This window comes from Atractosteus spatula, chromosome 12 (assembly GCF_055471065.1).
Source record: "Atractosteus spatula isolate fAtrSpa1 chromosome 12, fAtrSpa1.hap1, whole genome shotgun sequence".
NCBI classification, from domain to species: Eukaryota; Metazoa; Chordata; class Actinopteri; order Semionotiformes; family Lepisosteidae; genus Atractosteus; species Atractosteus spatula.
Window position 1 is genome coordinate 21032793 of NC_142717.1, and position 23363 is coordinate 21056155.

At 36.5% G+C, this 23363-nt stretch overlaps 1 protein-coding gene across 1 annotated transcript in view; it reads left to right on the forward strand.

Annotated features, from left to right (window-relative positions):
- Positions 1-23363, forward strand: part of itga9 (integrin, alpha 9) — a 135325-nt gene that overhangs the window by 12430 nt on the left and 99532 nt on the right. The window contains exons 4-14 of the mRNA XM_088929806.1: positions 2760-2883; positions 5624-5691; positions 10455-10584; positions 11697-11782; positions 12171-12233; positions 13857-13994; positions 14900-15005; positions 16261-16355; positions 19485-19575; positions 20910-20955; positions 22788-22942. Of these exons, the coding sequence (XP_088785932.1) occupies positions 2760-2883; positions 5624-5691; positions 10455-10584; positions 11697-11782; positions 12171-12233; positions 13857-13994; positions 14900-15005; positions 16261-16355; positions 19485-19575; positions 20910-20955; positions 22788-22942 (1102 nt within the window). The remainder of the gene's footprint in view (positions 1-2759; positions 2884-5623; positions 5692-10454; positions 10585-11696; positions 11783-12170; positions 12234-13856; positions 13995-14899; positions 15006-16260; positions 16356-19484; positions 19576-20909; positions 20956-22787; positions 22943-23363) is intronic.

Below are 23363 nucleotides of genomic sequence, written 5' to 3' on the forward strand. Positions count from 1 at the left end.
GTGTTGAGTTTGTGGTTTGGGTCAGTGGAGAATCAAGTGTTTTTTCTTTCATCTGTGTGGCTTCTTGGAAGGAGAGTGAACATCTTAAACAGTGGATAGAAATTAGTGGCAATGGGAGATGCAAGTTACTCCATTTTCAAATACCTTTCATAACTGGTGGTGAAAGTGGTTTGGAATGAGAAAAGAAATCTTGAAACTCAGTTGATTTATATGTAAAGCTGTGAGAAATTACCTGAGAGAACAGATCATTGAATGTGATTTCCTAATTCCTTTAATATTCTGACATTTATATAGCATGAAATCTTAATTCATTGATTCTTTTCATCTTTTCATTTGTTCTCAATGTAAAGGCATAAAAATGCTGCATTTCTCCAACAAGAAAATCATTTAACACAAACCTTTATGCAGACACAAATATCCAAGCCAAAAACTTATACTTTCTCTGGGTCTTAAATTATTACCATATTTTGTGTCACGACTTTTATAGAGTTTGGAAGCCTTTCCATAGTTTCCTATTTATTTTTAGTGCTTTGAAATGTTAATATGAAACTAAATAGGCAAAATGTTCTTGATTAACCATATTTCACAACAGTGGACAAAATAAACATGTTAGTGGACAAAGTGAAACATGAAAACAAAAACTTTCTTACGACATAGACCATGAGTGGTAAAAAATGTCTCAGAAAGCCTGTCTGCTGATTATTTGCAGTGTCTGGCCAACATTGAGCTGGAATAATTCCCATTGTAATTCTTAAACTTAGCCTGCTCATTTATTCCTCAAACATAGTGTATAGCAAGGGATTCTGCTTGCTTGACCCATGTAATCAACATGAACAGGCTTTCATTGAGGTGTGAATTTGAAATTACCATGGGTACTATCCTCATTTAAAACCAGTTTACTTACTTGTTTGTTTGTGTTCAGCAGCATGCTTTAAAATGAAGCCATTACCATTTCTAAATTTGCCAGTGTGAATAGCTCTGGTGTTATAACAAAAATAAGTCTGTGCTTAGGGCTGTTGACTCAGGAGTCTATATGGTGCCCATTGAATAAAAAAGACAGTCTTGAATAAAACCTTTTGAATACCTTTCTGGCATTTTGAATAAGGGCAGATGTACCCTGTCTGTCCTTGTGGAGAAGGTGTATAAGATAATGATGAATGCTTTATCTGAGCTTTCCAGCTGTTTGTAAATAATCTCTGAAAGCCCTTTTAGCATCACTGCATTTGCACAAACACTTGGAGGACACCATGGAAAAGTTAATCCTCTGTACGTCAGATATCTTTCACCAATCTACTTGCTTTTATAAATAGAGACATTTTGATCTTGTCTCTTCATTGTCTCCAACCCAGAGATTGTTTTTTACCTCTGTTCCTCCTTAGTATTTCTTTTTTTTGCTTAGTGCACCCAACATTCCTAAAAGTATAGATCCTGCAACTACACCATAAAAAGGTGTGCAGTGCAAAATGTTTTAAAGCCAAGTGCAGTGTACCAGTCCCGTTTGGATTCAAACCACTGAAACAGGTCTAGCATCAAGCAGCTGAGATTCACAGAATGACGGACAATTCAGATCTGGTCTCCATGTGGGACTTGAATGTTTTTAACAGTTCAGTGGAGAAATGTTGCCATTATAGGCTCATTGTTCAGTTTGAGCTGTTACATAGATTACCACAATTTTTTTTCCTTTATTTAAAATAAAGTATTTGTTTTCCATTTCCCTAATTCTTTCCATTTTTTTCTATAAAATTCCTGAGAAACATCCATCCTTTTTCAATACAGTTGTCTTGATGAGGGTCACAGTAGTGTTATTACATATGAGTAAAAGTAGTCCTAGCGGCATTCAGTTCTTATTCGTGATGGTAGAACAGGAGTCTGCTACCTCTGTCCCCCATCTCACATATGCAAAAATGATGCATACTGAACAAACATGTCATGTTTTAGCTTAAATATGAATAAAAAATCAGCAAATTTACTCAGTCAGAGGGCTTTCCTTTTCTGTCCCTATTTGGTTATTTGGCTCGCTGTCTGTCTCCATCTCCCTTGGCTCTCTCAGTGCACGTGTCTCAGTAGGAGTGCCAGTTGATTTTACTGTGGTACGTGTCTGTCATGCAGCTCACTCGAGGGTATGTGAAAAACTCTCCAGGGATCACAGCATAGGAGTAGATGTTCTTGTCTGCCTGTGTGTGTGTGCTGGTGTGTTTATGGCCTTTTAATCAGGAGATTTTGCATGTCAAAATAAGGAATAAGGAACTAGTTAGAACTTACAGTATTTGTTTTGAACATGATGCGGGGGGATGTTTATCATACAAGCTTAATACAATGAATGGAATCATAAAATTAATATCTGGAAAGAGTAATACTACAGTCAAATATTTCAATATAATTTCTAATTAATCATAATTGATACTGTGTATAGAAAAAGATTGATCCAAGATCTCAGAGGAATAGCTTATTCATTGTTTGATAGAATAGATTTTTTGTCTTTCAGTTGTCTTTTTGGGGTCATATGCATGTTCCTTTGATACCATTTGTTTTTAGATAGAAATTGCTTTTAAGAGGTTTTGTATTACCTTAAATTACACATAAGCTCCAGAGTTCACTGTAACCAGTGACTTTATTTTCCTCCAGCTTCTTGTTCATTTTAAAAAGCAATCCCTCACACCAGTTACTTGTGACTGTAATAGATAACTTTTCCCAACACTGCTTTTCATTTTGAGATCCTGTTTAAACTGTGTTGATGTGTGTTGTCCTGTGTGTTGCAGGCCTGTGCTCACCGCTGGAAGAATGTTTACTATGGGACTGAGCAAATTTTGCCTCATGGCTTCTGCTCCATTATCTCCCCCAACCTGCAAGGCAATACCAAGCCACTCATTCCCTGCTATGAAGGTAAACCACTCCATCTAGGTCTGTGTTGAAAGAAAATTCTAATCAGCTACTCAAGGATGCCTGAAGAAAAAGGCACAATGTTTACATGGCACTTCACATCCTTTTTTATTCCAAATACAGAATAACCAGATTCAGGAACCCAGTCATACAGTCTGTAATGAGATTCAATAATCTGTTTTCTTCCTCTAATACTATTTCAGGAAACCAGATTTGCTGTTGTCTGTTTTCTTGTGTTTTCTGGATTAAGTCCCTTTTAAATCCCATTTCCCTGATTTATAAACTCACTGGGTTAAATTATTCTTTAAGTAGTATGAGTTACATTTTTTTAAAAATGAGAAATTAATAATTTACTGCTTTTCTGCAGTGAGGTGATGTAATGTGACTTTTTAACATTAGAAAGTTTAGAAACAAAATCTTCAAAGGATCTCAAAGCTGTGTAAAGGTGTGTTAGGAAAATAAGTTGACATTTCCATTAATATGAATGCTCAAATAATATTCATTTTTTCAGATTCTTGGATGAATTATCATTTATATTATAAAGTATTTATAAGTATATTATTTATTGGATACTTTATAGTCATACAAAGAGAAGGAAAATAAATTATTATTGCTACATTATTATAATTATTATTGTAATTATATTACATTATTATATAGTTACATTTTATGGATATGTATAAAACTTGAATGTTTTGTTTTGGTTAAAATCTTGACTAAAATAATAAACAAATACCTATAGGCATCTGTGTGGCCTTTGCATGTTCTACCTCTGTTTCCATACATTTTTATTGAGAGCTTGGCTTATCTTTCTCCATCCCAAGACATGCTGGGTAGGTTTGATATTCTGTTTCTAAACTGTCCCTTTTTCTATGGCCCTGTGATAGATGGGCTTCCTGTCTGGGGGAAGAGCAGTTGTGCGTCTCTTAACCTTCACCAGGATACGTGGCTTATTGATAATGCATAGATGTGCATTTTAACAGGACACCTTCAAGCTTCAAGCCACCTATTGTAACATTTCTCCTAAAGGCCTTGCACAACATACTTTATACTTTATACTTTATACTTTCATTGTACACAATTTTATAATTCATTTTATGAGCACTAAACCAATTAGAAATAACTCTGTGGTCAGCAGACCTTGCTAGTTTATTTAAAATAATGACAATTCATACATTGACTTGCTAGTTGGCAGCTGTGTAGTGAGTACACAGGTGCTCCATTAGACCCTAGTTCTTCTTCACATGTACAAGATGAAGCAGTTTACACATAACAGCTAGAATTAGGAATTGGTGTATAATCTGCAATATGCTTTCTGCAGTTGTAATATCTTAATATCTGTAATATCTCTTGTCAGGTCTAAAACCTGAATATCAATATATTTAATCAAGAGTAAACAGCTCAGCTCAGCACTCTAACTTTCTTTCAGGGATTTTGTCATTTTTCCTCCATTTCGTTTGCTGAAGTACAGTATGATATATTATCATTACTTAACAGTTTCATGGGAATAGACTTAATGAATGGATTGATTTTTGTATAAAGATGTATATCACTTGAAAATCATATAAATGATAGAAGGTGTGTTTTTGCAGCCATTCGTTTTGTCTCAAATGTATAATAGCTAGTTATTTTTCTTTTTCTACCTAACAATAATATTAAAATCCCAGCAGGACTATGAGCACTTGAGGGTGACTTTGAGTAATAATATGCATATTTGTAAATGTAATTGAAATATACAGTAAGGTCCAATTTGTGCTAGAATCCTAAAAGAAGTTGTTGTTGTTTAGAAATCTCACATTATTTTAAATTGGTACGGAAACTTATTAGCATCACAGAGAAAAAAATATCTTGTTTAAACAAGTATTGCATTTATATGTGAAAAGTATCCCATTTATACTGTACAGGAAAATTATTGCGTTTATATGCGAAAAATATCTTGAGAAAAGTACGTTTAACCTGGGAATGCTTACTGACATGGTGTTGCACTTCATGTATACAAATGACATGTGCTCCTTCAGATTTTTTTTCCCAAAATGAGGAATGTGATGATATTCTATTTAAAGTCAATGCTACTTTGCACAGGACAATATTATTGCATACACAATACAATGCAGTATAGTGTATTAATATGGTAGGCAACATTGTTCACAAATTAACTATTTGGTTTAAACACAATCATTTTCTCGTATAAACAAGATACTTTTCTTGTATTGATGCAATAATTTTCTCGTAAAAACGAGATACTTTTCTAGTATAAATGCAACACTATCTCATATAAACAAGATCATTTTTTTTTCCCGTGGTGCTAATAAGTTTAGAAAATTTGACCCATTGAAAAAAGCTTTTTTTTTTACAAAGGAAGAATTCAATGACATTCAGTTCTCAAGCTACTTAGCCAACCTTTCACTTCCTTCCTTTCCCTGACATCTATCTCCTAAATGGTTTGCCAGTTCCACTATTTGTAGTGCTCTGTTGTGATATGTTCTATAAGTAATGAGCAGCCTGTGGCGATCCAAGCCTAATATTGTTTGTAACATGAGACTGTGCCCCAGAAGTGCAAGTGTGTGTTGAATACAGTACCACTTTTTTTTTAAATCTGCTTTTTAGCCCAAATTCCTTTTGGATACAACACTAGCTTTGACTGACTCCATATGGAACAGAGAAAGAATTCCAGTAAATCTTGGCTTGGAAAATTCTGGCATGACTTACAGTTAAATAATTTGTGGTTTATTTTTTCTTGTAGAGTATAAGAAGAAATATGGGGAAGAGCATGGATCATGTCAGGCTGGAATAGCAGGATTTTTTACGGAGGTCTGTAATGGCTTGAGCTCTCCGATACAGTCCACTGTTCTTTAACTACATACTGCTCACACTCTGCATCTTACCTTGTATAGAGTTGATGCAAGAGTATTATTCCTAGTAACAGGTATGTACAGTAGCTTGAAAGCAATTAGGAATTCAGGATTAGAGCTTAAAAATATCTGCTACATATTACTACACAATTTTTATTTTTGGCTGGGGTGTCATGAACATTTGAAGTGTACTGTAGCTTTCAGCACTAATTAGTTTTATGTGCAGAAAGTGTTTAAATAATATTATTTAAGTTTTGTGCTGATAAAACACTGTACAATTTCTTCTCATTAGTGCATCGAATTCATCAAGATGTCATTCTGGACTCTATTTAATGTTGTTCATATACTTGAAGGAATTTCAGAGCTTGGTTCTTGTTCCAGTACATTACCTAACAGACTAATAACAGTGGGCCCCATTTCTAGACAGACCTGGTGTTGTTTGGGAAATCTGGATCAATACCTTGTCAGTTAACACAGCTAAAGTGTGAAAAAAAATTAAAGAAAAGTGAACTTTAGGGAAAAAAATGCAGGTTCAAAAGGAGTGCTTTGAAAACATTTTTGTATTTATTCTGAAAAAGTGCCTTTTCATAATGATCACCAACTCAGTGTATTTAACAAAGAGCCTTGTTACAATGCTCTATACTGTAAGACAACCACAGCACAAAATAGTATATAAAAAGTAAAATTAAAATATAATAAATATATAAAACATAATGACATTGTCAGGTATAAAAACTACATGGTAAATGTTAAGAACTTAAACATTTGTAATGAATGAAAAAGGAAGGTGGCTTATAGCTGTTTATAAGGTATATAAACAGCTATATGATTAGAAGAGACAGTTTAGAGTAAGTGGGTAGGTATCACAGTAGTTGCATAAAAATGATCATGGGAACCTTACAGAAAATGTATTGTGGTTAAGAAATTATGTGATCAGAATTGTGAAGGGTATTCAGTATGCAGTATATAATGTGTGGAGTAGAGATCAGAGGTAAAATTTTTATTCTTTGTGAAACTGAATCCTTATTTATAATGGAAATTGTTTGCATTTTTACTTTATAAAATCAAGTGCTGAATATACTCACTAGGATTACATCACAACCAATCTTCTTTCAAACCAGCAATCTGAAACACAGAGAACATTGAACACAGCAAAAGCAAGTGGGTGGTCTAACATAACCATTCAGAGTATTCACTATAATTTTACAGACACCACATGCATTTTTTTCTTTATACTTGGCAGTTTCTTTTTCACAGAAACAGTAGATTTCAGGATAATTTTTTGTCCTGTTTCTTAACCTTTCCACTTCTTTTGTCTTTTGGCCCTCTTAACCCTGTCCTCCATTCACTCAATTCTACATTTCCTTGACTTCCTTTTCTTTCATTATTGCCCTCTTTCTCACCCCATTTCAATCTTTATTATGTCTTCACTGCCCTGTCCTTTCTTCTTGTCCCTCTGTTGTCTGACTGTTATCACTGAGTTGAATCCATCACCTTATCATCACCTTATATGGGCCTCCTCGCCATCAAAATTACCAGATTTTCCTTCAGTGGATGAGGAATCAAGATGCTTTGTAAAATTAGTCTTTATCAGTCTCTCTCCGGGTAATCAGAATGCAAAATAGTTGTATTTTACTGAATGTACATAGTCATAATTTTTAATTCTGTATGACCGAATTAAATGACTGTAAGTTCATACAGAAGTCTGTCCAGTTTAGAGATAACAAAAGTTTGTGTTTGTTGATACCATGAAGACTCACACATTCAGATCAGCAATTTTCATAGAGGAATCTATTCTGTTGATCAAGAAACAAGCTAATAATATCACAACAGAGTGATAACGTTTATGTTCCTGCACACCATGTCTGTTGTGCATCCCTAATACTAAGACAGCATATTTTTGCTAGGAACTCAAGCAGTCAGATATGCTTGAAAAGAAACCAGAACAATAAAGCTCTCACATAAAGCATCCTCCACAATACCTGTTTTCCAGCAGCCATATCACCCTGCAACTCACAACTGGCAACCCACTGAAGCTAAGCAGGTGTGAGCCTGGTCAGTACCTGGATGGGAGACCTCCTGGGAAAAACTAAGGTTGCTGCTGGAAGAGGTTTACTGGGGCCAGCGGGGGGCACTCACCCTGCGATCCATGTGGGTCCTAATGCCCAAGTATAGTGACGGGGACACTATACTGTAATCAGGTGCCGTCCTTCGGTTGAGACGTAAAACCGAGGTCCTGACTCTCTGTGGTCATTAAAAATCCCAGGACGTTTCTTGAAAAGAGTAGGGGTGTAACCCCGGCATCCTGGCCAGATTTCCTATTGGCCCTTACCAATCATGGCCTCCTAATAATCCCCATCTATGAATTGGCTTCATTACTCTGCTCTCCTCCCCACTAATAGCTGATGTGTGGTGAGCGTTCTGGCGCACTATGGCTCCCGTCGCATCATCCAGGTGGATGCTGCACATTGGTGGTGGTGGAGGGGAGTCTGCATTACCTGTAAAGCGCTTTGAGTGGAGTGTCCAGAAAAGCGCTATATAAGTGTAAGCAATTATTATTATAATTATTATTATTAGCTGTGATCAGCGTTAGTTAATAAAACTCACCTAGAAAGGCCCCCTGTTAGGAATTAGTAGTGAGGACCCTATGCAGAAAACCAGGGCAAACTCCAAAAGAACAGTCTGAAGTCTGAAAGCCGTAGGTAAACTAGCTGGTGCTAAACTACAAATAACCAGAGGCAGAGCCGTAATCTGTAAGGAAACCGAGAGTCAATACCAGAACGAGAGCAAAAGTACCAAAACCGAAACCAGGAGACGTAGACAGAGAACAAACCAGGGTCAGGAAGCCAAAAACCAAGTAGCGAATAAAAATGAGACTCTAGCCAGGAAAACCCTAATATTTTGCACCGGGAAGAGTGTGAGGCAGCATTAAATAGGCTGGGGAAAAGGACTAATTGGGAACTGTGCTGGAATGTGAGGTGGAATGCCAATTACTCTGGGGGTGTGGCGTAACACCCCCAAAGTAAAATTGCAGAGTAATGACAAATAAGTTTATCATGAAGTTGGGCCAATTGTAATTTCATTATCCTCAAGATAAGGTTTGCAAAGTTGTTATTCTGGCACATTACTTCAGGAACAAGCCAGTAGTCATTCAAAAAGCAAATTCTAGTCACCAAGTAAAATTGAATAACTACAAGAGTGTGATTAAAAATGGGCATTCTTCAGTTCTTCAGCTCCTTACATGGCTATATTGTTGCATATTAAAATAAGACAGTGACACTTAGAAAATCAGAATCTGACTTAATATTTGATAATCTGCTTTACCAAATCCTCACTAATTTCACAGTCAAGAACATGCTGTATTTCTACAGCAAAGCAAAAGCCAAAATATTAAAATAAACAAATACAATTGTAGTTTTCAGAGATTACTGTAACGATCAGTTCTTTCCGGACCCTATGCGGACGACACAATCCAGAATTGTGAGGAAACATTAGGAAAAAGATCATGCAGGAATACGGGGATGAAAACAGGGGGGCGTGTCCAAAGTGCGCTGGAGCACGGGGGAGGTGTGGCCGAGGCAAACAATCCAAAAATAATCCAGAGAGGGAATCCAAAAACACAAGAATAAGTCCATAGCCAGGTGATCCATCCAGCAAGGAATTAAAAACATGAACCGGTGGAAAGGGAGTGGGAACAGAGATTAAAACCTTAAAGGGACCAGGCGCTTCCAGGTCCCGGACTCACACGATACGGAAATCGTATGCAGAGCACGGATGAACGTCAGCGCCTGGCTTTTAAGGTGGACTGGGAACAGGGGTCAGGTGCACATAATCAAGTCTGAAGTGAAAGGGCCGGAGCACCCTTAAGGAGGAGGGACTATAATCGTGACAGTACGCCCCTCCTTTTCAGTGCGGCTCCGAAGCCCTGAGAAAAAAAAAGGGAGAGAAAAAAAAACAGATGGAGTCCAGGCTGCCAGGGTGCCGTCCGCGGGGTCCAGGTGTTGGCTCTGCATTCTGTAACAGTCAGTTCTTTCTGGACCCTATGCGGACGACACAATCCAGAATTGTGAGGAAACATTAGGAAAAATATCATGCAGGAATACGGGGATGAAAACAGGGGGGCGTGTCCAAAGTGCGCTGGTGCACGGGGGAGGTGTGGCCAAGACAAACAATCCAAAAATAATCCAGAGAGGGAATCCAAAAACACAAGAATAAGTCCATAGCCAGGTGATCCATCCCACAAGGAATTAAAAACATGAACCGGGTCGGAACCGGCGGAAAGGGAGCGGGAACAGAGATCAGGGGTCAGGTGCACATAATCAAGTCTGAAGTGAAAGGGCCGGAGCACCCTTAAGGAGGAGGGACTATAATCGTGACAATTACAATGTGGTGTATGGCTTCTTTATGCAAAATCAACCAAAAAGGTCATTGGCAATTATTACTGTATATAGAAAGGTAGCCCTGAAAAATGCACTATAATAAACCAAATCTTTTTTATTCATTTGTCTAAATATGGTATTTTGTCACGCATATCTGCTTTTACTGTTTTACACCTAGCATCAAAGAGCAGCTTTTAAAAGGACTAAATTGATTTGCTGTGGTATGAGACAGTACTCCTTTCCACAATTCCTACCTCAGTGTCTTTGCCCTGTCAGGGATATACCTCCAGTGAGCTGGCTCTGCCAGGGGTTATGGCCCATTGTTTTGGTGGTTTTCTTGCAGGAGCTGGTGGTCATGGGGGCTCCAGGATCTTACTATTGGACTGGCACCATCAAAGTTTTTAACCTGACTTCAAACTCCTCTTACAACCTGAAAGAGAATGAAGTTGGAGCTAGCAGATACAGCTATCTAGGTAAAATGAACTATTTACTGCTATTTTGCAGTTATTTAATCCTAACACTGCTTTTTTGTGAGAGGAAATAAATCTTCAGAAACTGTTTATTATAAGTTGGCAATTAGTAGCCTATCAGTGTCAGTTTTAACTTATTTTGCATTATGGCTGGTTTTATTATTTAAAAAAAATGTTTTGTATGGCTCAATGTTAGTTTTTCCTTTCCCTCAGTTCCTCTTGTAATTTCCTGACTTCGTCACACACAATTTTCCCAATATATAGAAGCTCTCTACTATATGAACAGAACTCAAGATGTACAGTATATTCAGCAGTTGCCCTTGCTACAGTACGTGCTTTCCATAAGCTAATAATTAAATTGATAATTGCTAAAGACTTCCTTAAGAAATAATATCTCTTATAACTGTCACATACTGTATACTGTACTGCTTGTTAAACAGCCGTACTTACATTAATGTGTTCTTAAAAACATCCCCTGCATATTTTAGAATATATCATAGAGTATACAGTATAATTTAAGGATGTATTTCCACTTAAATGTAAGATAAAAGCTGTAAGAGCGTGTGAAGTTTCAGAATTGATTTCTGTTGATTAGATAATTCTAGTTATCTTCGCTCCTGAAGAAGAAGGAGCTGAAGCAGTTCGAGAGAGAGAGATTTTATTATCCCCAAGGGGCAGTGTGTCTTGCAGCAGCAGACAATATAAAGAAAGCACACCAACAAATAATACACGTATATAACGAAAGAGTAAAAAGAGAAAAAATGAACAAGGCTTACATACAGTACAGCAGTGAAATGGCTGTCTGGGGACAGTAACGTAACTTAGGGAGGTGCACCCCTTTCCAACTGCCATTTCTTTTTTTTTCCGTCACTGCGTACCCCTCCTTCTTTTATACTTTTTTCCATCCGTGTTGCTAAATACAGATCTGAGTCACTCAATTCCCATGCTTAGTGAGTTCTTTTCAGGCTCTTGCAGAGGAAGGGATTGATCCCAGGGTTTCAGTGGATTCTGGGTGGTGTTCAAATAGGGGCCAAGTCACTGAATCCAGCCCTGACACTTTGACATGGACCAGCTGCTGAACAGTCCTGCTCTCTTTCCCTCTCTTGTCTGTTCAGGGTATGCGCTGACGGCTGGCCACTTCTCTTCACCCACAGCTACAGACATTGTTGGGGGAGCACCAAGGGATGGGGCTAATGGAAAGGTGGATATTATTACAAACCCCTGTGCCAAGAAATTGAGTTTTATAATTGGATCTTACTGTATATTTTAGGTTTCTTTGAAGCTTGAAGCCATAGGATTTAGTTTCATAGTTACAGATTTCTAAATAAGCTGTGATATGCAGGATCATCTTCTGCAAGTAATACTATCCTAAGGCTTGCACTGTTAGAGTGTCATTTCAGTCTGAGTTTGAGTGTGGCACATTACTTTAGTCACGAGGAAACGTTTGCCCAGTTTTGCACACATAAATACTGGAAATGAGTCACTGCTGAGACTCATAAAAATGTCAATAATAAAAATACAATAAAAGTTTAATGCATATCAGTTTGAAACAATTATAACTTATACTGCTTAGTTTCCATTTGTTTTAGGTTTACATTTTCAAAATTGAAAGAGGTTCTCTTGTGAAGATTTTCCAAGCCTCAGGGAAAAAGGTAGGCAAAAATATCTAGTGAAATCTATTCCCATTCATTTGTTTACAATACATTCATAACTGTAGATTTTTAATTTATAATGTCATCTGCATTATGCTTCTACACAGCATCTGCTAAATAGATGAAGATTCATAAGATTCATCATTATTCATCATGAAAGCCATGATAATTTAATAAATAGATAGATAATAGATAAATACAACTGTTATTAGTTGTATTATAAAAACAGTAGTAAAATTGAGAAGTATAATTTTTTAAAGAACAATAAAATTAGAAAGGACAATTTAGTACACATTTTGTGTCGAGCTACAAATGTTTACTGGAATATAACACTTTAAAATACAATTGTGAGGTTTTCTAACATTGTGTCAGTATGAGTGACACATGGTGTCATGATGGTTTGAGCTACTGCCTCACAGATTCTGGGTACTTTTTTTGATTCTGTGTGAAGTTTGCATGTTCTCCCTGCTTTCATGTAGGTTTATTCAAGATGTTCTGTTTTTTTCCTCACCCTTCCTAGACTTGAAGTGCTGCCCTGTGATTCCAGGGTAGGAACTGGGTTACTAGGAAAAAGTGGCTTTGTGTTAATTGATGTATGTGCTAGTATATCTAGTTAAGTGAATGCCATTTTTCATTTACTTCAATCTAAAGAAAGTCAAAGAAAAATGTGTCTCAGAATCAATACTTTGAGCCTTGAAATATGATCAGTTGGTTCTCTGTGAAACAGTTTGGTGGTGGGAAGAGGTTTTTGTTTGTGAAAGGGCCACAGAAAAGTGGAAGTCATGCCATTTTGTTCCAGTTTGACACGATCAGCTGAGTGTATTTAACTCTTCAGTGACAAAACAAGAACTTCAGTTTACGGAAGATAACCTAACAGATGTCAAACGTTTCACTTCATGTGACACTTTGTTCTGTAACTAGTCACAAGAAACTGGGTCTTTATTAGTTCTGTGTTGTCCATTTGATAGGTTTAGTCTAATTAAGCAAACACACTGAATCAAAAATATTTCAGATTCTTTTTTTGTTTGTTACATCATTAGAAATTATGTTAGTCATATGTGGGATCACTGAGGAGTAAACTGATAGATTTCCTTGGAAAACACCATGATATAGGTAAAGGAATTGATCAAACAGTAACAATTCTTTCTCAAAAAGTAATCCATAAATCATAAGAGATTGTCTTTTTTTAAGCACTTACCATGCACACCAGTTCTATCCAACATATCCTGTACAAGGGAGCATTCCCAAAACCAAAAATGGAGTAAAAGAATAGCATGTGCTTTGAAAAGTGCTCAATAAACGTTCTAGTTCAGAACACGTTCTACCTGCGGAGTTCATGCTTGATGTTGGAATAATAGCTGGAAGAAGTGAAACTAAAAATGACAAACTAAATACTAACTTCAGGGTGAACACTTGTCGGCTGGATTTGTGGTAATATTTCCCAGATTACTAACTGAAAAATATATTGTTCTATACCTTAAAGTAAAACACAAAACAAATGCTAGAAAATAATGTTGAAGTGAAAGTAATGGCACAAAAACAGGAGAGCAGTTTGCTACAGTACCTTTATTGCTTGGCATGTAATCTGACTGAATACTCTGTTGTGGCTCGGCTTGGTTCCAGATGGGCTCTTACTTTGGCTCATCCTTATGTGCAGTTGACCTGAACCAGGATGGCTTATCAGATCTGCTGGTCGGTGCGCCCATGTTCAGCGAGATCAGAGACGAGGGACAAGTGTCCGTTTTCTATGGGAGAGGCAATGTAAGTCTTCTGTTTGACATCTAAAAGGTTTGCCTGGATAAGCTTGATCTGTGTCATAATATGCCATTTAAAACCACCAGCCATGAGATCTTGAGGAATAGACATAATAATTTTGATAAAGCCATGGATATTTTAATTTCAATCTTTAAAACAAATCTTGATATGCAAAATCTGTCATCTAGTGTTTTCCCATTCAGTACCACTAGCCATCTGTAGCTTGGAAAATCACAGGAACTGGTGTATAGATCTCCCTGGTGTGGCCATGGCTGGGGAATCACTGGTTTACTGTGGAACTAGTTAGGAAAGTAAAATATATATCATCCAATACATAATTAGGCATAGAATTTCATTACTTGGCTTCGGATGTTAATTTTACATTAGATGTAATTACGCGTTTTACAGTGGTTACTAAAGCTGTTCTGTGTTGGTGTTATGAAAGTGTACATTTTTCAGGATTTTGTTGGAACACTGTCAAAATACAAAAATAAAAACATTGTAAGAATGGTGTGTATTTTGGTATAATTACTTTACATTTTAAAATATAATTTACTGGCACCTGGTTAAAAATGAACACTGTTGTCATAACGTGGAAAATTTTATACAATATATTAAACTAAAGTTTAAAGAAATTATTACTTTAATAGGGTATTACTTATATTTTGGGAGAATTAATCAATTACTTCAATATAATTTGCCCTGTTCAATATAAATTCCCCTGGAATTCCTTCTTTTACATATCTGCTATTATGCTTGACACTGAGCACAGAGCACACATTCTTCTGACTGGTGATTCCCTGAAATAGTGGGTGTTTCCTGCCAGCAGTGAGGTGCCAGACCTGTGCAGCACAAAGCCAGCTGTGTGTTCATTGGCCTGAGCTCTTACTCCTGTGTTCTCTGTGTGCCAGGGTGTGCTGGAGGAGGGAGAAATCCTGAAAGGTAACAATGCTTTCAATGCCCAGTTTGGTGAGAGCATCGCTGTGTTAGGAGATATTGATGATGATGGGTTCCCAGGTCAGTCTATACCTTTTACTCCTTCTTTTAATGTGTAATGCATGCTTGTGAGTTTTACATGCTATATATTTATAAAAAATGTCTAGCATTGCAGAAAACTGAAGGCATTATTTTTAATTTCTTACAACCTTTAACATTTTTATTTTTACATAAATTTTGCACAGTTTTAAGAGTGAGTGGCAAAAGCTTTATTTGATATAAAAACACCTTATTATTAAGTCAACTAGTTGGTCATCCTAAAATGACACCTGGTTTGTTCATTGGCAGGGCTTGTTTTAGTCTTGGCAAGTGTCATGTAGAATCTTTCTATGTATCTTAAAGATGACGTTGCCAGACACAATAATCTCGGTCCAGCATAGCAGGCCTTCAGTCATTCCTCATGAGAATTTATTGTAATAGCACAATTCTGGAGAGTATTTTTTTTGTTTTCTAATAATGCATTCCACTTTGATAATACAGTATTTGAGAATATGAGTTTTACAGAATTGTTTTATGCTGTGTCTTCTATGGATTATAGTGAATTTTGAATAGTTGGTTAATAACACATTTCACTGTTCCAAATCCAAAAGAAGAGGAGCTATTGTAATTTAAGTGACACCTAGAGAGTTGTGTGGCCCATTTATTGTCTTTTCTTATTGTTACCATTTCTGTTTTATTTATTATTCAACTCATATAATACAAAAAAGGCTGTTCCCTATAGTCCTTTATTTAAAATGCTAGAACATCGTAAAATATTTTGCACTTCAGAGTTTGGATTCTGGTCTTTTAATGCTGTTTCTAGAGATCACATTTAAGATTAATCACATGTTTCTGATGTGTAGATGCTTTCTTTGACATCTCTGTGTGACATTATTCATTGATGTGTATTAAAATATCCAGAATTAAAAAATATTTATTCAGTCACATAAAACTAAAACTTTGATTTCCAAAGCTATGCATATAAATTCACAAACATTACAGGATGACATTTTTTTTGTCACAAAATTGCAAATTCTAAACAGCCTTTCTTGGCAGTTAATGTACCGTGTTCCCTGGGCCTAACACCCCTGTTTTTAATGAATGAAATTGTTACACACTTTTTATGAGGCTTAACAGTCATAAAGAGTCTGTAGGTCAACTTAACAAGGAATTATCTTAGCACTACTTGTACTTAAAACAAACACGGTTTTATTGGATTAGCAGGCAATGGGAGCAAATGTGTTTCCCAATTGGAATCAGGGTGCCCCCTCTTATTTTTCTTGGCTTTCATCCACAGATGTTGCTATAGGAGCTCCCAAGGAGGATGATTTTGCAGGAGCAGTGTACATCTATCACGGTGATGCTGATGGGATAGTGACAAAGTACTCTATGGTAATTATCCTTATAAAACGGATAGGCAGAAGTATTTTTTGTCAATGGCTTGTTAAGATCAAACTTTGACATGTGTCAACATCAAATTTTATATTTTGTCCTTTGAGGGCACTGTTCTGTTTGAGGTGCCTTGTGTCCATCCAGTAGGAAGCCACATGAGCTTGGAATGTGTGAGATACAAGCTGGTTAATGTCATGCCATTATTCTGGATTTAGCCCAATTTGTTTTCCGTGTTTAATATATCCAGTATAAGATAGGTAGGAAAGGCGTTCAATGCAAACTTTTCTATACTATAGAAGTTTGAATTCAGTGTCGAGCCTCATATGCTAGAGGTTCCTATAGTATTGACGTCTTCCAGGCCATGTAGCTGTGTTCACCCTTGTAAAGAAGAGGTTATCTGCTCCAGAGCATTTTTCCACATGATTCTGTCTCAGCATATTATAAAAGCAATGTTTAGTTTTTAGTTTCACTGTGAACATTTTGAACCCACTTATTTTTTCACACTAGCAAATGTGAGTAGAAACCTGCAAATAAATACCATCTTAATGTCATTTTGATGTTTCCTCATATGAAGACAATCTTTTAAGACACATACAGCTGTTTGGTTTTGTAGCAGAGAGCACATGTGTGTAGGAGAAACATCAACCTCACTGTGAGACATGCTGTTATGGTCAGCCACAGAAGTCGGGTGGAACACAGTGTGGGTGCTATATTCACTCTGTGGCAATAGAAAAAACAGATGAAGAAGGACATGTACAGTATCAAGACTGTGGCTTTCAAATTGGTTGACAAGGTGACAAACAGCACTCCAGGCCACCCAACTGAAAACATGTGGTTGTAAATTTCATGCTGAACTGAGTCTTTTCTGGGTGTTTGGGTTTTCTCTCAATTCTCGACGCGCCCTTTAGATTTGACTGGCTACACTAAATTGACTCTTTCCATCTTCAAGAGGATGTCATCCTGTGACTTTTCACTGTCCAAAAAACTGCTTACTGTGGGACTACAGAGAAATAGAACAAAATGAGCATGGCAGGTCAAATGGCTTTCTCTCATTGTTTCTAATGTTCTGATGTACCATACAATTTCACAAACTATCGACTCATTTGTGAACAGATGATCATATTATGAGATTTTCTTCTGTGTTGTTTTATGTCAGGATTGGGACTTGTGTACTTCACAGTAGTCAACGTATTATTTTCTCTAGCTAATATGTTATGCAGTGAAAAACAAAATGATGCTGAAATATACTTGTTTGAAAGTGTGCTTTGAAGAGTATACAAATCAAGTATTCACCTTAAAAGGAAATTGTACCTGAATTTCATCCTGTATAACAATCACTTTTGCTGACTTTGACTGTACATGACAACACTGAAGAAAAAGTAGAGACAGATGTCTCTTTTAGTTCTGTTTTATAGGTTTAGGAAGTTCCTATTTAAATTAGACATGCTGGTTGGTACTTGTGACTTTTTACATACAAGTATAGCATTTAGTTTGAGAGTATCCAGTAACAATTCTTTTGGGTCTATGCAAAAATGACAGAGCCAGCCATCGCCTGCTTGTTCTGACTGTAAATCAGATTATCAGTCTTCAGGCTAGAGGTCCTTCTTTTAGGTTTACCTACAGCCAGTGGATTTAATTTATTAAGTTGAATGGAGAACTAGAATCCTTGGAATCACACTATCCAGTTTAATAGATTTGTTCTTATTGAAAGAAACATTACTAAATAACATTGCTGTTACAAAGGATGTGCCAGTGTGTTCACATGCTTTTACTCATCTTCAGAACTAGTTTACTTACTCCTCATTTTCCAAATGTAATACAAAAATGCTGTGAGACTTAGTAATTTTTAAATTTATGTTGTAAAATAACATGCATTTAAAATGTTTGATATAAAGTAATTGTATAGAGTTGCATTCTGTATGTTGAACATTCCATAGAATTGAATTGAAATTGTACTACAAAAACTTTAAGCTCTGGAGAAAAAGAGAGAAAAGTAGATTCATTTTCATGTGAATGAAGTTCTGGCTATGCTCACTGCTTATGCTTTTTATTTATTTATGTTTTTGTCAGGGATACAAACATTTGCCAGAGCTAGCAAAACCATGAAAAAAGCTATTTTATATATATAATATATATAGCTATTTTTGTAATGAATCACTTTCTTCATAGAAGCCTGGTAATTCCGAGGATAAAGTAATTCAGAAGTTGTGAGACAAAATGGGACATCATTGAAAGGAGGGAGAATACTTTTGTAAAGCTCTGTAGTTATTAGAACAATAGTAACATTACAAATAAGAGGAGCCTATGTGACTTATCTCACTCCTATGACTATGCAAAGTAACCATTTGCATAGATTATGTAAATGGATACTAGAAGCTAATTGATTCAAGGATCTCATCCAGCTGTTTTTAGAAAAAAAAACATGGGTTTTTGACTGGATAGATTGTTCCAGATCACCCCTGCAACACTTGATGTAACAATGCCTTTTAAATGCACTTCCACATAGTTTCCACTTGTGTCTTCTGGTTTCTATTTCCCTGTTGATTCTGAAGAAGTTCAATGAGTTGACTTTTCCAGTGGCTTTGAGGGTTTTGAATACTTGAATCAGGACCAATGGCAGGCCTCTGTGTTCAAGACTGGGGAAGATTTAATGGTTTTAGCCTCTCAATCTAAGACTTTCGCTGAAGCCTGAGATTGAAACACCTGTATTTTCTACAATACAGTAGAAAATGACATCAGTCAGTTTTACCAATATTTGATCGCAAAATCTTTCTTGCAGCCTTGCAATGCATTGCATGAATATGATATTGTATCGAATTCAGGTTCGGCGAGGAATGGAGCAGGCATGGGACTCAGGGAATGGGGTTGAACAACACATTTATAACTTGAACTGGGGAAAGGTACACACGCAAGGACAGGGGTTACAGCGCTGCACCTTCACTAACACACAGACACGAAGGGAAGAGAACATCTCCCAGCCTCCGCCCCACTATATACAGTCCCATAGTCCCGCCCCAAGCGCTGTTCCCAGCCTGCCTTGTGTGCGCATGCTAAAGCGCGCCGTCGGACGCTACAATATATTTTATCTGTACAATGAACAACCAATCTTAATCCTGTGTTATTCCTCAGAGACTTTCAGGCCAAAGTATTAACCCCACCTTGAGGATGTTTGGTCAGTCAATATCAGGGAATGTGGATATGGATGGAAATGAGTATCCAGGTAAGTACAGACAGATGTCTCTTTTAGCTCTGTTCAATAGAGCATCAGACTTTCACTGTTGGGAAAGTGGTGGTGAAGTTGGCCATATGCTTACAGTGCTGCTACTCATAAAATAATTTTCCAGATATTTTAACACACACACATTATTATTCCTGTTGTATAGAAAACCTCCCATATCACACCCCACCCTAAGAAACCATGTCCAAAAGAACACAATGATTTTTGGCCAATTGCTTTTAAGTAAATTTTAATGAAATAATTGAAAAGGGTCTTGGTTCAGAACCCCACTCAGTCAGCAAATGGTAAACTTGATCCATATCTGTTTGCTTATAAAAACAGTGAAGCACAGAAGGTGCAGTAGTTACCCTCACTCATTTCAAAGCATTTGGACAAACACAGAACATATGCTAATGTACTGTTGCCATTGGTCCAAACCAATTCATGACCACATTTTCAGATCATTCCACCTTACGTACATCTGATGAATAATAATTCAGACTCCAATGACTCCAACATATATCAGCCTAATCAACCTGCGAGTAATATATTCTGACCTAAATTTCCCCTTCTTTAATTTGGTTAATTCTTTCCTGCACAAACCCCACCAAAACACTAATCATAATATGACTCTATGGTTAAATACATATTTTTTTAATATGAAATGTATTTTTTGTGTGGTACAGTACCTCTTTAACCCATTCTAGTGAGCTTATTTGATAATAAGATGATATTCACATTGTAAATGTTGTGTGCTAGAGGTAAAATGAAGGATGTCCTCTATACCAGAGACAGGTATGGCTGAAATGACTAGGTAAAATACGTATTTAAGTGTTTGTGCAGTGAGATGACACTGAACAGTTACATATTAAACAGTTACTGTACATATAACATCAGCAATATTGTTACATGAGGCAATGGAATACAGAAAGAGGGTATTGTTGTTATGAACTTCAACAGATGTCTAAACTGAACAGGATACATGGTGACAACATTCTGATGTCTTTAATACAGGCATGTCTAATTATATTGTATGATTCTATGTTCATCAAACACAGAACACTGATTTATTTTATGGCATTTTAATTAATTAATTTCTCTTAAAGAGATGACTGATAGTACCTTTTGTATAGAATATCAATAATCTAAAATAGTAAAAGTAGTTATCTTCCTTGCTATTGTAAAATAAACTGTTGTGTATTTTCTGAAAGAACAGTGAATGAACTTTTTTCTTAATTTTTTATTTTATCGCATTAATGTAAAATCTACAGTATCTGAAGTCAGAAGAAAATACTTCAAATTTTTGTTTCTCATTTGTCATACATTTTCTGTTGCAGATGTTACTATTGGTGCCTTTATGTCGGATAATGTAGTGTTGCTGAGGTGAGCTTTCAGTTTACTAATTTCTGGAAGTTTCTTTGTGCTTTAAGATCTTCAACATTATATATGAGTAATTCAATTTAATTAACCCTTATTGTCTTTGAGGAAATCTGTCATCTGCATAAACATATACTGTAACATTTATGACAATGATACAACAACAGTACATACAGTACAGTAATACAAACAACATTCAGCATTCAACACAACAGTGAAATACTGTTTCCTACAGATCTGTTAAAACATGGTGAGATGTTTCACGGGGACTTTATTACATTGTTCCTTTCTTTAAATTTGTGTAATTTATAGAAAAGGAACTGTGGTGTTTTGGAAGAAAGCCCAGCTCTAAGAAACCCCTCTAAAGTTTACCTGAAGGCCCTGCTACTGCAGGGTGGTGATAGCATAGACACTCTTGGCATGAAACAGCCACTTCCCTGACCAACATGACAGCTGAGGCTCACCAGGAAATAAGACCTCAGCATTTCTATTCTTCTCTCCTAATAATTTATTACCTGATAAAAAAAACAAGATATGTAATTTTAACAAAGTTCGTGGTCAAGTCTTTTTGCACTATGACAAATTTAGATTGAGCTTTTTTCCTGGAATTTTAGGAAAATGTCCTATGGCAATGCTTACAGTACATCTTGGCTGTGCTTTAATTACATTTGAACATCACAGATCTATGCAGATCTTTTCAAATATACCATGCTGTATAAGAGCATAAGAACTGTAGTATAGTTTGAGTGTATAAAATAATGTTTGCAGACTAGACTGTATGTGTAAAGAATGAACCGATATTTAATAACAGGAAATTTCAGTTTTTTAATTCACTGAAGCCAGATAGTTGTGGACAGATTATTATGTACTGCAACAATTTTATTCTGTTTCCTCCACAGTGGTACCATTGTCCTACAAAATGCACAGTTATTGGCAGTAGTTGCCAGGAAAAAAAAAACAGATTCATTTTGTTTAGTGAATTGATGTTACTGTTGAATTTGTTTCCTGTAATCCCTTCCTATTGGTTCTATAGATTTTGACTCATGGTTTAGAGATTATAGATTTTGAAGTGTTAGTGGGGCCAGCACCCTGTGGTCTGTGTGGGTCCTAATGGCCCAGTATAGTGATGGGGACACTATACTGTAAAAAAGATGCTGTCCTTTGGATGAGACGTAAAACTGAGGTCCTGACTCTCTGTGGTCATTAAAAATCCCAGGGCATTTCTCGAAAAGAGTAGGGGTGTAACCCGGGCATCCTGGCCAAATTTCCCATTGGCTCTTACTAATCATGGCCTCCTAATAATCCCCGTCTATGAATTGGCTTCATTACTCTGTTCTCCTCCTCGCTAATAGCTGATGTGTGGTTAGCATTCTGGCACACTATGGCTGCTGTCGCATCACCCAGGTGGGGCTGCACATTGGTGGTGGTGGAGGGGAGTCCCCATTACCTGTAAAGCGCTTTGAGTGGAGTGTCCAGAAAAGTGCTATATAAGTGTAAGCAATTATTATTAATTATTATTATTATCTTAGCTGATTAATCTGATAGTATTTCACATTTCACTTAAAAAAAACCCCAACAGTATTCTTTAGGTGAGTGATTTGTAATTGTCAGGACTTCTTGCAGAGAAGATAAAACATTTTTCTTCAGTTTCTCTGTTTTTGGTCATTCATTTGCCTGAACAGTCCATTCTAAGAAGATCTGACCTGTGCTTTTGCCACTCTTGCTGACTTTCTGTCAAAAATGTGCCAAATTACAGATGTAATATTTCAGAAATTAGTCCTTTTCTCACACCTGGTGGAGATTAATGTTTGGTCCCTTTGTTTCACCTTTTGCTACAGATCAAGGCCTGTTGTCACAGTGGACATTTCAATCTTCCTTCCCACCTCCATTAACATCACATCACCTCAATGTCATGATGGGTCCCAACATCTCAACTGTCTCAATGTCTCCCTCTGCCTGCGCTTCCGAGGAAAACAGGTGCCAGGACAAATAGGTAAACAGCGTTCCATTGTGGAAGCAGGGATGTTCTATTTACATGCAGTATGGTGTTCTGGAAAACTTAGAGTATTGCTGTACTGAATCTGGCTTTCTAAATTGTTCTGTTTTTGAAACAACCTATACAAACTAGGTAAGACCTCTGACTTAAAAAAATGTATACACTTATAGATCTTCAAAGGAAAAAATTAGGAGTTCATTCTACTCTAAAACGTACTGTCTACTTTTCAACTTGAAATGAACCTCTACTTGTTTCTTTGCATCCTTAATGCGTTTAAGTGTTAACCTATGCATAAGGATTTTGAAAATGTTTCAAGGATCAAATGTATCAAATGTATATTTAAAATGCACATAAAATGTGTATATGGAAATTCATTTTTTTGGAATCCCTTGTTTTATCTCCAAGGGTTGCTTGTGTC